Source organism: Vulpes lagopus, chromosome 2 (genome assembly GCF_018345385.1).
Source record: "Vulpes lagopus strain Blue_001 chromosome 2, ASM1834538v1, whole genome shotgun sequence".
Lineage (NCBI taxonomy): Eukaryota > Metazoa > Chordata > Mammalia > Carnivora > Canidae > Vulpes > Vulpes lagopus.
In genome coordinates, this window is record NC_054825.1 from 99,677,013 (window position 1) to 99,694,870 (window position 17,858).

Consider the following 17,858-nt stretch of genomic DNA (forward strand, 5'->3'; position numbering starts at 1 on the left):
TATGTTATTTTGCAATAGTGACACAAATATTTCATATTCTGTTAGGCTGCAGTACTCCATTGCAGACAGCTATCAGAAACTAAAGCCATCATGCCTTAAAACAGGGCTTTCTCCATCTATAATTTCTGTGACCTAAATTTTGCTCATCTCATTGCCAGCAGCCCAGAAGTGGAACTGATGTGCTGAGCCAGGAGTAGTGTCCTATGACAATCACAGTTTGTGCAATTTCACACCTAATGGTAAGTCCCTCAAAGTCTAAGATTCACACCCACAGTCTATTAAGAACAGAGAATGGAGTTCTGCAACCATCCAGAGATTGTAACTAGAGGAATTCCAAATGGGTGGTACCTGGTTAACAGAGGCATCTGCATTAGCCACAGGTGAAGGGGAGCGACAGGCAGGTGGAGAGGAAATTTCACTGTTGGTTCCCTCCTCCCCAGACTCCTCCGTCACAGGTGACAGCAAAGTGTGACAACGACCTGCAGTCATCTATCACATAAAATGTAGCCCAAAGGACACAAACGTCAGTTAGCTATGTTAATAGAAGACCTAGTCAGGCACAGGTCAAAATGAAAGTCATAATATAACAAAGGTTAGGGATACAGAGACGCATACCTACATACAAATTCCGTGCTAGTATTTAAAAGTTTTGTCCTCAAGTGACTATGACTCTAGGGATCATATGGGAGAGAGGGTGTATATCACAATAAAGACTTTTGTTCTTGATTATTTATTTTCCTTTCCTTGAGGTGTGTATCTTTATAAACAAGTAGAAAAATCACAAATTATAAAAGCAAGGGAAGGGTCTACAAAATAAACCTTGGGTCTTTTGTGGACATCTCAAATTCTAAATATTCTAGGGAGATAAATGCACCCAAAGTAATATTTTGCCAGAAGAGTCCAGGTATGATTATATGCTACCTGAGGCACAGCACACATGTATGGAAAACATACAGCACTGGAAAACATTTTAGTTATTAAAATAAGTCATGCATTATAGATACAAAGTGATAGGCAAGTGATATTGCAGAACAGAAATTAATGGAACCTATTTATTTTAATCCAAAGCTAAACTTTGGATTCTCAGTTTTCTTATTTTCCTAACAATACCTTTTCTTCCATATTTTATTGAATATCTGTACAACAGAATACACAAACATATCTAGTCGGCCAGTGTTTTAGCTTGAAAAACACACAAAAAATATATATACAGGATGATTCTCCTATCCCCCAGAAAAACTAGAAAACTGTGCAAAGGAAAAAAATTTTTTTAAGCTCAGAGGCTTTCAATATTATTGTTTAATTATAAACAAATGCAGGGCCAACCTCTGGCATATTAAATAATTCAGCCCCCTCAAGCAAATAGCTTCATTTTAGCTATCCCTGTTTACAGTATGAAAAACTGGCCTTGGCCCAAAGGTAGTCAGAGTTAAGGAAACTGTTCTCTCAGTTCGAATCTTCAAGAGCTAACACTGATCCCTAAGAAAAGTGACGAAGAGGGAACCTGGAACCACTGGCCAGGCTGCGGGCAGAAGGGAGCGCGCTTGCTCCCAGCGGACCGGCCTTCACCCTCACTTACCATGACCACAGAGGGGTGGGCCGAGGTCGCGGGGAGGAGCTCCCTGTCCAGGTCCTCCGTCCCCTCCGCCAGCCCCTCCACCTCCGTGACCGTCAGCAGCATGGTGGCATGCTTGGCTTTCATCGTCAGCATCTTGCACTTGGAGTTCAAAGAGGCGATCTGCTCCTGGTAGCCCTTGATTTTCTGAGCCAGCTCCTGGGGAAACATTTCCACCACCGCCCCCCCCGCCCCCCAACTGTGTGTCAGAGCAGCATCAAAAGGAAACACAACTCGCAGCGTTCATCTTCCTCCAGCGCTGGCCAATGAGATCGCAGAGCTGCGCCAGGCGGCAGCAGCAGCCGCGGCCGAGGCAGGATGTGGACGTGCGAGCGCAGGAGCCTGTCCGCCGCGCGCCTGCACCGCAGCCCGAGCACCGCGCAGCCGGGCCCGCAAGAGCCGCTGCAGCGCCGGAGCCCAGGGCCCTGGGCCGGGGGATTCTAATCCCGGGAGAGGCTCGCCGTGCAATCGGGAATTTATGTAACATTAGGCACTGGCAACTTTCTTTAAAATGTCTAAAGAATCCGAACCCGCCAGATGGTTCATGCCATGGAAATGAGGTCATGTGATGACTAAAACTGCAAAAAATGCAATGCTCAGCTCTTACCATACTGAACATATCAGATAGAGCAGTCATCTGTTAAGGGGCAGCGTCTCAAAAGTAACCTGCACCTCAATTCCTGTGAGCCATAGAGGTGTGTTGTTTTTTTTTTTGTAGATAAGCTAAATATTACATAGGAAACCCTAATTTTTTATCTTGATTACCCCCACAATAACGTTTTGTACATTCATCAAATTTTCCCTCATGTACTCCATCATGCCTCACATGTTTCTCATGTTTCAAACTAGAGCTTTGAACTTGAAGTTCAGTTCAAATTTAATGTCTTTTAAACTCATCTGTTGTTGAAAAACTTGTTTTAAGAGAGAGAGGTTTTAAAACTTTTACCAAGAGCTTATTGAAAATATATTCTGGACAGCTGGCAGCTCTCAAAAATCTAAAATATTAAATAAATAATCTAAAATGGTAATTCTAAAATATTAAGTTTATACTAAAAGATGTATACATGCTTAACAAAAAAGATGTATATTTCAAAACATTAATCCTAAAAGTATCAAAACATTACTTTTTTTCTGTTCCTTTTATTTGGCTCCTTTTCCTGAAAAACTGTCATTTCGTGTTTGTACGAAACATATTTCGCAACAAAAACATTCAATGTCAATGTCTTTAAAAACGATAGTGTTTATATACATATATGCCCATATATACACACTGGGCACATATACATACTTCACCTATATGTATATATGATACAAATACTATCATTTTAAACACATTGACATTCAAACTAGAGCTTTGAACTTGAAGTTCAGAAACAAAATAACAACAAACTGGTATATATGATGTATGTGTATGTACAATGTATATTTATGTGTGTATATGTATATGCACACAGACACACTCATATATAATTTAGTTTCTCCCCTCCCAGACAAAACTGACTAATAGAAGGAAAAACCTTGCAAAACTCAGCCAGTAGCCTGTCTTCTTGATTTCTTCTATAGCACAAGAATTTTTAAAGCAAGAATTTAAAATGTAGAAAATCATCACTTCTTCACCTTTTAGAGCTGCAGGTACTTAATTAAACCTAATATGGGTTTCTATTTTTAATTGTGATTAAACAGTTGGCCTAGTGCCTAATACATGGTTACTCTATTATAATTAGTTGGCATGCACATATAGAAGACATCTACCAATCAGTGGACTCCTTGAATACTGTATTTTCATAGGACAAATCACTAAGCCTTCTTACAATGGCTTGCCACACTGGGTAGATTTGAGGAATCTTTGTGAAGTAGCATTAATTTTAGTCCTTCCCCTTTTCTGGCTACATGCATGGCTGTGTCCCCAACTGCTACACCCTGCAAAGGTGTGCCCATGCTGACAGTAAACATCCATCTCCTAAATTGGAATTCTACACTTTATTGTGTATAAAACTCATATGAGTTGTTTGTTAACAATGCAGTTCTGTTCTCTACAAAAGATTGTGATTTACAAGGCATTTTATACTTATCCCCTTGGAGAAACAGCTCTTAGAACTTCCTTCTGCAACAATAAAACCTGTCTGTATCAGAATAACTGTGGGTTCGTTATTAAATCTGCTAAATTAAAATGGAACCCCACTGGCTTAATGTGTTCTCCATTTTCAGGAAGCACATATATTTTTAATTTTTACTGGATATTTCTGAAAATGATTACAAAGGATGAGCATAAAGAGGTGGGAATTTCAGATTCAGTGGCTGTTCTAAGGAAAGCTGCCCTCTGTGGGCAGTCTCCTGCACTCAAGAGAAGGCCTTGTACATAAGATAAAAAGCAGGGAGGCCTGACTATTCTTATGGTTTAAAAGCAGCAAGATAATTTTTTCAAGTTAAACGCAGCATTTAAAAAATTACAGAAAAAAAGTTAATTCCTTAGACACATACATATATTGTAAATAATTTATCAATTTTTGATAAATTATCAATTTATGTCATTATTATAATCAATTATTTTTATCAGTTAAAGTTATCCTAGATGCTAGATTCACCACACAGTTGAAATTCCATTGAAAGCAGACTGAAAATACAGGAAAAAGCAGTCTTCCACATTTTTATGTTATCGTAAATCAGGCTATCTCCACTCAGCACATTCCTTCCTGTGTTTGTTTTATACATACAATGAATCTCACACAGGACTATGCCATTATTATTATGAAAATGTATCCTAAATCACCTGACAGAACTTACAAAAGTCTACACTCCTGTTTAGAACTGGAAAGAGAAAATGTGACAAAATGAATGGATCACAGAACAGGAGCCTGGAGGATAGTCTACAGCTGATTGTGCTCAGAGCCAGCTCTGTGACCTTGGATAAGTCATTTATTTTCTGGGCCATCATTCTTTTCTTCTGTGAAATAAGGTAGCCCAAATAGTTGCTACTGCAGGGGGGAAAAAATCATGGAATTTGAAGCAACAGATACTGGCTTAGAATCTGGTTTCTATCAGTTACTAGACTTGGGAGCCTGGGAAGTCACATTTAAAAAAATCAGTTTCTGTTTTCTTATCAGTATAATGGTGATGATTAAAAAAAAAATCCTTGCCTCAAAGCATTGATATAAAAGATAATGTAACAACTTTATAAACTGTTTTTTAAAAAAAAAAAAAAACCCAAACTGTAGTAACGATAATTATTGCTATTTCAGACAAGGTTTTTAAAATATGTACTTTCTGTACTCTGATAGAATGTTGTTACAACAAAATTCTGGATCTTCTGAGGTTAAAAATAGTTTCAAAATTAATTTGTAATATATAGTCTAATACATAGTCTAATGTATGAATTATACCAACAGTGGTTTCAAATATTTGCTTAACATATTTTCATTTAACCAATGGCATAAGAGAAATCAATGGTTAACATAGATAATAGCTATGGTGTAGAAGTAAGTGTAGGTGGGAGGTTTATTTATGTAATTTTATAAATAATATATAAATGTAAGTTACTGATATGTTGGACATGTCAAGAAATTAATTGCATTTGGAGAGTAGGTAGTGAGACATTTTATCCTTCAAAGGCAACAACTGAATCTTCTGAGAAACTCACTATGATATTTGGTTTGAAAAAATAGTTGCTCTTATGACAACAAAGTTAAAATGGAGCAGATGAAGAATAAACTAAATATCCACCTTTAGCCCTGAGAAATTAGACACTTTCCTCTGTCCTGTTGCTTCCCCAATTCATGATGCTATGAGCCAGTTCCTAAGGGAAAGAGTCCATGTGACCCAAATAGGAATTGACAGGTCAGAAGAAATTCACTGCTAGATATCAATGGGCCAAAACACTGAAAATCTATGATCTCTGAGACCAAGTCTATGCAAGGGGTGTTCAAATCCTAAGTTTATAAGGAAGTTATAAATATAAGAAAGAAGACATATTTGAAAATGGAGAAGACGCTAAAAACATGACCTGAAAATCAGCAAAACAACATGGGCCATACTGATTGCAGTGGAAGGGACTGAAGTAACCTCTATTTAAAGAGCAAATGATTTTGTTTTTAATATGAAATATCTCTTTTTTGTAAAGAGGTCAATCAAAGCAACAAGGCTTTGAGCACTGCTGTTTCTAGCAGTTTTTGAATACAGAGCAGACCATGTGTTGGTATAAATAACTGTGAGAATTTGGGATGCAGGAGACAGTTGATGGATCCCAGCTAAGATATATCATCCCAATATGTAAAGAGGTTTTGGCCTCAAGGGGAAGACTCAGGCTCCTGGGTCTTGGAAAACACCAGCAAGAACAGGTAAAATCAGACAGAGAGGATGCCCAAGAACTGAGCACACTATGTGCACAATAGGGAAAACTTTTCTCTTAGATTCACTAGAAACCAATGACATAGTCTAACCAAGCAAGCACCTTGCCTGTGTGCCTGTCTCACCTCATGCCGAGAAATCTGGGCTTGCAGCTCCTGGATGTTACTGGTGGCCACAGGTGTATCCTCGATTTCTCTGTGCGCTCCTTCTATAAGCTCCCGGAGGTGCTGCATTTCTTGCTCATACTGTTCATATTGCACCACAGCCTCCTTTGAAAGAGAAAACAACACATGATTATCTTTCTATATCAATAACTACATGGAATCATTCTGTGCTGCCGTCTACAGTGTTAACTGGTATTCACCTGTGTGTCTGGGAATAACAAATGATGGGTAAAATCCCTGGGTGACTCAAGTCCTCAAATTTATGCAGATATTTCAAAAGCTTCTCTCTAAAATAGTTTACTAAGATTATTAACAGACTCAAAATACCTAAATGGCTAGATCTTCTCTCTTCTCCCTATTCATATTGTCCTGAATATAGCAATGTCATGGTCTGAACAATGCCATGGTAGGAAGCGGTATGAGAAACATGATTGCTTCATTTTTCCATCTAAGAAATACTAAATATATATGTAAGGCACTTGTCTAAACGCTGAGGTAGAAGATAAAAAAATGAAGTAAGCATGACTTCTATCCTTAGGAATTTACTATGTAACAAATTACAAGATAATCCAAGGAGCAAGAATAGTTGACCAAGTTGACCATTAACTATTTAATGAAAAGATATGTATACAATTTTTGGATAAAGTAAGTAAAGTATTAGTTGAAAGGAGATATAAAGTGGAGAGTGTCATTCCTTCCTGTAAATGGTTTTTCTCTTATTAGCTAAAAAGAGTAAGAGTTCCACTTGGGTGCACTTTCAAGGCCAAAAAAAATGCATTTAGTGTATCAATAAGCTGAAATATGAAAAAAGATTCTGCAATATTATGCCAGCAACAAAGGCATTTTACAAGGTTTTAGAGGATTCTCAGATGAATAATGAGATAAAAATATATGACTGAAGATAAAATTAACCTTTATAAGTTATTCTTTACTAAAATATATTGCTAAAAGATAGCTTTCACCAAAGGCTATTTTTTATATAGCTTTCCCCAGGCTTTTGTGGGTGATCCAAATGAGAGCATTTCATCTCCTTATTTTATATAACCACAACAATCTGTCAAATTTAACTTTTTGGATGTGTTTTGATGGCTGAGCCCACACAGTGCTAAGAAAAGAAGCCCATGACTCATTTGCTGTTGCTCTCCTGGCGCGGGGACTACAAGAGACTCTGGCTGGCAAAGCAGTACATGCCTGCATGATGTTGCACTGCTGGATTGCTGTGTGCTGTAACCGGCTGGCCTCCTCCTGCAGATGCAGAGCAGCATGGCACAGTGGCAAGCTGGTGACCACATCTTCAGGGATCCTCAGTGCACTCTGGCAAATCTGCACAGCATGGACCTTTGGCTTGAGTGACTCCATCTCAGATAACAAATGCTGAAAGTGCGAGTTCACATTTTATGTTTTGTAAAAATGTTTAAAAATGTTATACTTTAACAGCTTATTTCCTAAGCAACAGACATTTACTAAATTACAGCTCTGTCACATGTCATAAATATTTTCCAAGGAATTTTTCTTTTTATTTATTTTTTTAAGATTTTATTTATTTATTCATATGAGAGAGAGAGAGGCAGAAAGAGAGAAAGAGAGAGAGAGGCAGAGACACAGGCAGAGAGAGAAGCAGGCTCCATGCAGGGAGCCTGACGTGGGACTCCATCCAGGGTCTCCAGGATCAAGTCCTGGGCTGAAGGCAGTGCTAAACTGCTGAGCCACCCAGGCTGCCCAGAATTTTTCTTTAAATAATGCAAAGAGTACTAAGACTACAACTGAGTTTAAAAATCATTTTTCCTCACTATTTTCTTCTTCTTCTTTCTTCTTCTTCTTCTTTTTTTTTTTTTTAATACATCTCTTTTCTCATTTCCTCTGGATTATCTTTGCTTACCTGTCGATGAGAAAGTTGCTCCTTGAGACTAAGCCGGCCCACTTCTGGAGAAGTCAAGGTTGTCTGGGCTTGCTCCAAAGCAACTTGTAAGTTTTTTAGCTCGGTTTCAAATTTTTTCATATCCTAGAGAGTAAAAGCAATATGAATGTTAGTATATAAGCATTTGAAGTTCAAAGTCATCGGAGAATAACATCACAGTCAAGAAGGCGTTATCAGAGGTGAGTACTACTTCTCTACTATAACACCACGGTTAAAAAAAAAAAAAAGACAGACTTTCCAATTTGAATTACTATTTTTTTTTTACCTTGGCAGCATCTTGGAGATTATGCATACGAATTTTGATCATCTGTCGCAGCTCCTCAGACTCCCGTCCCAGTTCTGCCACTTGCTGAGACATTTTTTCTGTGGAGTACACACTAGCAAGGTACTGTAATTTCACAATCATTGCTTCCAGATTGCTGTGAATTTCTTCAGATTCTTCTAGCATGGTCTAAAGTGAATTATCAAAATTTATGACATTGACAGGCAGACAGAGACATATAGGTAATCAATCTGGTGTGGTATAAGACTGTAGGACTGAAAGGAAGGGAGCTGTTATCCACAGTTCTCATAAGTACTGTGTAGGTTCTGTGTGTCTTACTGTGTTTAACCCTCACAGCCCTGTGCCTACTCCCTGCCTATTCTTATCCCCATTTCACAGAAAAAGAAATCAAGGTTTAGAAACTGCCAACCATTTGTCAAGGCTACATGTTATTAAGTGTTGGACCCTAAGGCTAATGCTCTATCTACTACCCTAAGCTGCTCTCTGGGGAGGGTCAGGACATAAGTATCCCAGGAGTGTTGATGCTCTGACATGTTGGGTATCTTCATCAGGTTTCTAAGGCTACTTTTTCTCATTTTAAACTCAAGAGATGCTTTTCAGCTCCCATATCCTATGTCTAAGATCTAAGATGCCTATCAATCCAAGAAACAAAAATAACACAAGAACATTACAAACAAACAAAAACTTTTGAACACTGGCTTTAGTGAGACAAAGTGGGTAGAAGCTAACTTGAGATACCATGAGGAATAAAAGGGAGGTGAGGGAGCACAAAATGGGAAGGTACTGGGATGTGTGATGTGTAAAGAGGAGGAATGGGAGCTGGGACATTATTCTTAGGCAATAGATCTTTATTTTTTTAGAATAAAGTACAGTTTTTTCCTCATAAGGAATGCTATATATATATATATATATATATATATATATATATATATATATATATATAATAAAGCTTCAAAAGTATTGAACATATTAAGAAGAAAATAAAATACTCCACAATATGTCAGAGATAACTTTAAGTAGGAGATAACTGTTGTTATATTTGGGTATATTTTTAGGTAATTGAGACCATAATATATGTATAATTTTCCTTCTTTCTTTTCCACCTGACATTAGAACACATGCATTCTCTCTGTGTACTGTTTTTGGCTAAACTTGGGCAGCCCCACCTAAGGCAGTCTGACCTAAGGCAGGGACGAGAGAACTCTCCAGAATAATATCTACAGGATGAGTTCTCTCCTGAGCAACTGAGAGAACCCTCGACATGTGGTGTCTGTCCTCCCATGTTCCTGAGGCATCAATCCACCCAACTGCCCAAGTCAAAACACCCAGGAGCCGTCCGTGGCTCCTCCCTCTCTTTCATCCACATCCAAGAGCGTCCAGAGTCCAGCATTCTAGCTCAGTAGTAGCTCTTGCGTCTGTCTTCTTTCAACCTCCAAAGAGAGACCTGTCACTCTCTAGCCTAACACTGAAACCACCTTCCATGCTGTCTTATCTTCATCAGTCTGTTTTCCACAGGCTGCTAAATCATTCTTAAAATACAAGCCTGAATTTGTTGCTTGCCTGAAAAATATCTGTCAGAGGCTTTAGAGTAGGGTAAAGCCCAAGTTCTCAACAGGCCTTTTGATCTTTTGTCCTTTCTCTATTCTTACCTCTTGTGCCTTTTCCCAGCTCTCCTCCACACCTCCTCCTACTGTATTGCTCCCTCCACTGCACCAAATGGAGCACCCCTCACTTTTACCACTGGAATTTCAACACAAGTAGGTAGCCTGCCATTCAGGACTCAGCCCAGAATTACCTTCTCCTAAGAAGGCCTCCTTAAATGAGGCAGTGTGGGTGGAGCATGCTCCTATGGGCTCCCTCAGCATCTTGATCATCATTTCCTACACTTACCACATTGTTTGTAATTGTCTAGATCTGTCTGTCTTGTGCCTCCTTTTATCAATTCCCTGGGGCAAGAACAGTGAGTATTTTTTTGTATTCTAAGGCCTAACAAAATTCCTAGCTTTGGAGAGAAAGTATTCTAAAAATATTTGTTGAATAAATAAATGAGTGCAGGACTGATTTCAAGGAAAAAAAAAGTTTTGATGGTTACTTTAAAGACTACATTGTACTTTATGATATCCAAAATGTCATTCAGAAAAGTGACTTGACAGTTTTCTTTAAAATTCCACTATAGGGACGCCTGGGTAGCTCAGATGGTTAAACGTCTGCCTTTGGCTTAGGTCATGATCCTGGGGTCCTGGTACTGAGCCCCTGCTTCTCCCTCTCCCTCTTCCTTCTACTTGTGCTCACTCTCTCTCTCTGAAATAAATAAATAAAATCTTAAAAAAAAAATTCCACTATAGTGGGGTGCCTGGGTGGCTCAATTGGTTAAGCAGCTGACTCTTGGTTTCAGCTCAGCTCATAATGTCAGGGTCATGAGATTAAGCCCTCTGTCAGGCTCTATACTCAGCATGGAGTCCCCTTCCTTCCCCCTCTTCCTCCCTCCCATTCTGCTCCCCACCACAAACTCTTTTTCTTTCTCTCTCTCAAATAAATTAACTAAATCTTAGAAAATAAAAATAGAAAAATAAAATTCCAGTATAATTATTAATACTGCATAAAGTATTTTCTACATTTTGGATTGCAGAGTAATAACTAACATTTTAGTGATCATGATGCATTTTGCCAATTGTTTTTCAAAAAGATTTTAACAATTAAACTTTAGGGTTGAAAGCTCTTTCTTCTTTAAATATGAATCTCAAATAACTTTTAAATGGTATTAATTTGATAAAGTGCTCTCTCATACTCTCTTTTAAATTTTCATTTCTAGATTTGTAATGAGGTTGAATATTTTTCTCATCATTTACAACCAGTTGTAAATTAAGTCTTGTCTTGAGTGGTTTAAGAAAGATTCCAGAAGAGTATACAAGATTGATTAGAGAATATGAAAACTGATTAGCATCTGTTAAAGCATTCCAAGGAGGCAATGAGGCTTTAATCTAGAAACCTGTCCACAGGAATGGAAAAGGGAATGGTTTAAAAGATATGAGTATACATAAATCAGAATAAAAGAGAGAGAATCTAAAATACTTCAGGATATCCATGTAAGTAAGTAAAAATCATTCTGTGTTGTATTGTAAGCAAACTGTGCTATTACATACTTGTATCTAATTCAAGCTAAAGATAATAAAAGGATGAAATAATTTCCTGGATGATACAACCAGAAGAAAACTTCCGGAAATGAAGTAATGCAGCCACCTTCTGATATGGACTCTTTGCTACTTTCTAGCTGACCCCCACTTCCTCTGGAGAGCCAGACAACTGAGACCAGGCTGAGTGCTGAGAGTGAGGAGGCACCCACATGGCAGATAGTGTGCTTGATATTTGCACATATGTTAAACCATTCGATCCTCCTAATAATTCTGCAATAAAAGTATCATTTACATCTCCATCTTAATAAGAAAACACAATTCAGGGAGGCAAAAGAGTTTGCTCCAAATTGCACAGCCCTAAATAGCAGAGATTGGTTTTCTCATCAGTCTGAGTCTGAAGTCTATAATCTTTCCACATGTCATATCTCTTCATGGGGAAGAATTTCCCACCATATCCAAGCATCTGATTGTTTCAAAGAAGCTGCAAAAAAAGAAAAACCTATACAGGGCTATTTGGGTCTTGGAGAGAAAAAAATCTAGGGGAGATAGAGGATATTTATTTATATAGTTTTATGAAATCTTATGGGTAACCACTTCCTTTTAAACCACTGGACAAGTCATTAGGGTTACGTTAGCTTTCTTTTTATCTGGAAACTACAATAATTCTACATCATGGCCCTTTAAATTTTCTGCCAGTCTAGCTAGTTAAATCAAATTGCTGCCTTAGTTACTCTTTGAAAACTATTTTTCCCAAAATTACCTGATGTAAAACATATTGTTCTCGAAGTTGGTTTGCAGAATTCCATGTAATCTTTCCATGTACCAACACTTTAGCTTTCTCAATCCACTTCAAAATGAATTCAAGCATTTCATTGTATTCTTCTAAATGTGATGCTGCCTGAAAAAATCATTAACATTCAGATAGCAATTGTAAACTCTTCTTCATGAACTAGAAAACAGTCTTCTATTTCTCTTTCTATACAATAATCCTAGGGGTTGATTTTTATAATATCTGTGTTATCTAAAGGTATCATGAACAATCATTCCCTTGTTGAAAACCTGTCAAGGACTTCCCAGTGATTTTAGGATAAAGTCCCAATCCTTAATATGCTTGAATAATTTGTCTTTTAAAAATATTCTATCTTCTCATCTCTGAGTCATCAGTCTAGTACCTCTCTATCCCTCCTTCCATACTCCACTCTCACTGATTCAGGAGGTGGTAGTGGGGATTATAGCTGCCAAATTTTGGTACTATTATTTATTTATTTATTTATTTGGTACTATTATTTATTATTGCCAAATCCTAATTTGGTTTGTCTGTGATTACGGAAAAAATACATAATGAATTTATAAAGGTGAGTCTACAGTCAACAATTATGACAGATGTGTGACCCAAACCTATTAAGTAAATGCAAGCATATCATATATCTTTATATTATATATATACCTTCTGTCTTATATCTTTGTATTTTTATTATATATATAATTATATATAAGTTATATATATAATTATATATAAAATAATATAAATACTTAAAATTATATATATAAAATATATATATAAAAAAATATATATATATTATATATATATATATAATACTTAAAGGTATTTGAATTCATCCCAAACTGAATTTGTAAAACATGTTAAGGGATGAGCATTCATTTCACAAAATACTTCTCCAGTTGACAAAATATTCATTCCAATAGTCCATTTATATGACCACCTTTGTAAATGAATTTATAATATAGTTTGATATAAAATAAAGGGAAGTTTACATGTAAATTTTAGGAACACAAGTGTGGTATGAAATAAGCTACTCTTATCATTGTTAATATTATCTTTTTATTTATTTAAAAAAAAAAAGCAAACACTGAATATCTGCCTTAAAGGATTTTGATTCCTGTCCTAGACATACCTGACTGAGCTTGGAGAGCCGATTCTCAGCCTGCCTAATGGTCTGTTGGTGAAGTTCAGTCAGTTTTCCTATCTTCTTGGCCAGTGGTTTACCCAGTTGTCCATTCTGCTCTGAGAATTTCTGTACTGCTGCATCTAGTTCCATTAATTTTAAATTACAGCCGTCTAATTCCTCTCCTAGCACCTAGGTGGTAATCAAAACAAAAGAACATTAGACTACAAGAAATAAATTCCCCTGGATTTCCCAAGGTCATGGGTGGTATTTTAAATTATTTTTGTATGCGTTAAATATTATAAAGAATGATTATACTCTGATCAGGTCATTTCTGTTTCTTCGGTTAGATAGGCAGAGCAGGCAGGATGTTTTATAACCTTGGTGTTTATTTCCTATGAGGCTGAGTGAGATGGTTGTTTTCCTTCTGCCCCACCCAAAAAGGATTAATCACTTAACTCATCAGCAGAGCGAGAACACAGATTTAACCACCAAAATAATCCTTCCATTTGGAATTTTTATATTTATATTCCCAAATCATTATTTGGTCCTGTGACACTTTTCCCTATTACACATGTATGCAGGGACATCTATTAATACAGCTCCACTGTAATCATGAGATATATGTTGTAAGGGATCTATGCTATTATGTTTATACAATGTCTTACTGTCTGCCTTTACTTTCTGGATTTAATGAAGCTTGCTAATCAAGAAAGCTTTTTTCCCCCCTCTATATCCCCAAAATAAAATAACTTCAAAAATAGTTAATTCATTCAGTAGCATCTCTTATGTTTCCACTTCTCCTTCCTTACCTTTTGGTCAGATTTAGCTTGTGCTAAATTATCTGTCTTTGCTCTCAGCTTACTTAGAATAGTTGTGAGATCTTTGGCTATCTTCTGAATTTGCCGGCTGAACTCCTGGCTCATGGCCTTGCTCTGTTCAACTTCTCTTACTTTGTCCTGGATCTAAATAATCAATGAGAACAGCAAAACCAACTATGATTAAAATTGCATAATTGCTGCTGAAAACCTCAATCATAAGATGTTGACAAGAGAGACACTGGCATGGTTATTGCCATTTTGGCATCGATGCACTCTGTCAGACAAGCCACATGCTGTTATGAGCTCTCATGGCTTTCCACACAGCTTTGCTTCCCACCACCTTTATGCATGTACTGTCCCTTTCTGCTGCTGTTTCAGCAAAGAAACAAGCAATGCATGTACAGTGATCTATGCATCAAATGTTTATAGAATATTCATTATAGATAGCAATATACATATAGCTGTTTGAATCCTATCCTATACATATAGCTGAGTTTGAATCCTATCAGAACACAAATTCCTTTAAGCCTGTTCTTCCATAAAATGGAAAACATTTCCAGATAATTGGAAGCACCTGGATTTGTTTCCAAGCACCTTTTTATATATAGCTGTTGGTGATCTGTTAACTCCTTTTCCAACTTTCCACGTACATCCCTATAGTATATCAAAAAAAAGGTTAAGCACATCTAATAAAAAGAAAGGTTAAAAAAAAAGTACAGTTAACATTTATAAGTTTCTAATGGCTTTGGTTTGATTTGATAACAGTGATATTTTTACTTCTAATAAAATGCTTAAGAGAAAACGGTAAAGAAATATTTTCTTTATATAAGTGAAAGGCCTTAAAAAAATCACTTTAGTACAGAGGAAACACATCATTGAAAGAACACTTTTTTGAGGTGACTAGATAGATAGCTCAGTCAGTTGAGTGCCTGACTCTTGGTTTCAGCTCAGGTCATGATCTCAGGATTGTAAAATGGAGGCCTGCATGGCTCTGCACTCAGCAGAGCTCCACCTGAGATTCTCTCTCTCTCTCTACCTCTGTTCCTCCTCCCAACTCACACTTGCTCACCCACTCTATCTCTCTCTCTCTCTCAAATAAATAAATAAATCTTTTTTAAAAAAGAATACTTCTTTGGCTTTCATTAATTTTGAGTGCCAATGTAAATGGGATGCATGAAAATAACTCTAATATAGAAAAATTTACCCAGAGAAAAAGAAAAATTAAATTTAAATTTTTTTTTTTTAAGATCTGAGCTTTCTAAGTCATCCTTCCCAGTAAACCTTCCAATGTCTAAGAAGAAAAACCAAATAGGCCAATTAAATACTTAAAATAGAAAATAACATTTTAGTTTAGGTCAATATCATGATGTAGCACTGGATTTTGATGAAATTTTTAAAAACACTTTACAATATACATTGGAGTGTCCAAAAAATGCAATGTACTTGTATGAATTTTATAATTGTTATGGTGTGATACTACTTTCCATTTTATGTAGTGCTTTAGAATTAGGGATATATCTTCTTTTTGTCCTCTATAGACCACTTTCAACTTAACTGTGCTTTAGCATTATGTCACCAAGGAGGTCCTAAAAAGCTATTATGTTTCCAAACAGATGCTATCAAGGTTATTTTCACTACGTGAAAGCATGTCCTCTCTTTAGGACCTAACATAGAAATCTCCCTCTGATCTCAGTACTATGAATGATTATGTATCTCTTTGTTAAAAAAAAAAAAAAAAAAAGACTTGTAAAATTTATAGTCATGGATTAGATTACGGCACATCTTTCATTGGTCATTTGAAAGCTAGAGTTATTTGATGAGCCTTCCTCTAGCAAAATTATATGACTCACAAACATGCATTTTGGGTAATAACTTCTACCTTAGCTTTACCTTATTTTTTTCACTCTGATTTTCCCTTTTTTCAAGTATCTTACCTACTTACCTTATATTTTACTGAACTGAAATAACAGCTAGAGGAGTACCTGGCAGGTCCTGGGTACTAGAAAAATTTGTTGAATACATGAAATACAGCTTTTAGAAAAATTTAAGTAATTTTTAAAGAAAAAGGTGAAGTGGTAAGTTATTTGTAATTATATTAATTATATTATATATTATATTAATTATATTATATTTTTATATTGTTCATATCTGTGATCATCTGATATATTGCCAACAAAGAAGACCTCTAATTTAATATTGTCATTTTATACCGATGTGTTTTTAACTGTTTCCATGGAGATATAATTATGAAAATCAAGAACTCCCCTACAAGAACACTGAGCCTCTGAAAGAATGGAAAGGCATACTTTGTGATCATAGATTTACCTGATCATGGATAGTTCCTAGGTCCAGTGCCACTTCAGCTAACTGAAGGGATACTTCAGAAGGTAATATGGAATAAAGACCCAGGTATTTATTTTTCTGCTCTTCAGTCATTTTCTCAATGTTCTGTCGGCGATTTGTGGCTTCTGTTAGGAGAATCTAAAAAAAAAAAAAAAAAAAAAAAAAGACATCAGACCATGTATTATTCATCAATATATGAAGTGTGGACTTAGAAAAACATTATTTTAAAAACTCAAGCCTTTCTGGGGAGAAGCATGTCCCCTCTATACAGAACGAAAGAAAGTCCCTTGAAATAATACTAAAAGCCTTTTATATAGTACATTTCTGAAGAATTTTAATTCAATACTCATTGAATATAAGCAAGCATATATCATTAAAATCACAACAACATTTAAAAATGATGAGTATAGGGAATAAGAAGAGTTTTGTACCTGAAGTTCTTCAAGTTGAGCATCTATTTCTATTGTTGGATTCCCCAAATATTCCTTTGTTTCCTGAACCCAAGATTTCACAGAATTGATCTGAGTCTCCACAACTTCTCGTTCCTTTAGCTCTTGTTTTACCACCTTTCCATTACTCTTCACTTTTTCCTGTATGCTTCAGAAACATTAAAACGATAAACCAGAAGTGGATTTGAAATGAAAGGAAGTCCCTAATTCATGACATCATATTATTAAAAATAGATGTAAAAAAAGCGAAGCCTCATATCTTTTTTTTGCAAGTAAAGACGCTTCCCAGAATTGTGAGATGATATTCAGTAAAACTTAAGTCAAGGACAACAGAAGAATATATGTCATATGAAGTCAATGATTTATCCCTGGAAAACAGAGCTGACATACTTCCAAACCCCTAAATTGCAATGAATTTTCCTATCTTAAGTAACTAGTGATTGTTAATTTATTTTCTCTTTGGAAATCTACTCACATGGTGCAGAATCATCAGCATTTAAAAGTAATGTATAATTGGAATATTTGTGACTATTAGAGGCTAGTCTCTAAACAAAGTATCGAGCTTTGGAAATTTGGCAATTAATAATGTTCAACATCCAAATTGTAAGTTTTTATTTGAATTGACATAAGTCTGATAAAAAAGTTCAAATAAATGAAATCAGATTATCCTGAATTCATTTATAAGTAGAAGAGGTGAATATAGGCTATGGATGAGTATTAGTTAATACAGCATAAAATTATCTATTGACATTTTTTCTCTGGCTCAGTAAGTGAATTGGGCTGGCTATGCTTCCTTAAGATTAACTTTCTCCTTCTGCTAAATTCACTATCAGTAAATAGTTTTTATTTATCTGGACTTTGACATTACTCTTATCTCCCT

The 17,858-nt window shown here is 36.2% G+C and overlaps 1 protein-coding gene across 16 annotated transcripts in view; it reads right to left on the reverse strand.

The window, feature by feature from the left end:
* The window catches only part of SYNE1 (spectrin repeat containing nuclear envelope protein 1), a 450,580-nt gene that overhangs the window by 154,453 nt on the left and 278,269 nt on the right, over nucleotides 1-17,858 (reverse strand). For 15 of the 16 annotated variants that reach the window (XM_041744182.1, XM_041744178.1, XM_041744179.1 and 12 more), the window contains 11 exons: nucleotides 16,961-17,126; nucleotides 16,512-16,667; nucleotides 14,178-14,330; nucleotides 13,375-13,557; nucleotides 12,219-12,356; nucleotides 8,307-8,492; nucleotides 8,003-8,125; nucleotides 7,315-7,497; nucleotides 6,085-6,228; nucleotides 1,580-1,774; nucleotides 349-489 (listed from right to left, as the gene is read on the reverse strand). In XM_041744182.1, the coding sequence (XP_041600116.1) occupies nucleotides 349-489; nucleotides 1,580-1,774; nucleotides 6,085-6,228; nucleotides 7,315-7,497; nucleotides 8,003-8,125; nucleotides 8,307-8,492; nucleotides 12,219-12,356; nucleotides 13,375-13,557; nucleotides 14,178-14,330; nucleotides 16,512-16,667; nucleotides 16,961-17,126 (1,768 nt within the window). The remainder of the gene's footprint in view (nucleotides 1-348; nucleotides 490-1,579; nucleotides 1,775-6,084; nucleotides 6,229-7,314; nucleotides 7,498-8,002; nucleotides 8,126-8,306; nucleotides 8,493-12,218; nucleotides 12,357-13,374; nucleotides 13,558-14,177; nucleotides 14,331-16,511; nucleotides 16,668-16,960; nucleotides 17,127-17,858) is intronic. The other variant, XM_041744183.1, reaches the window with a different exon arrangement.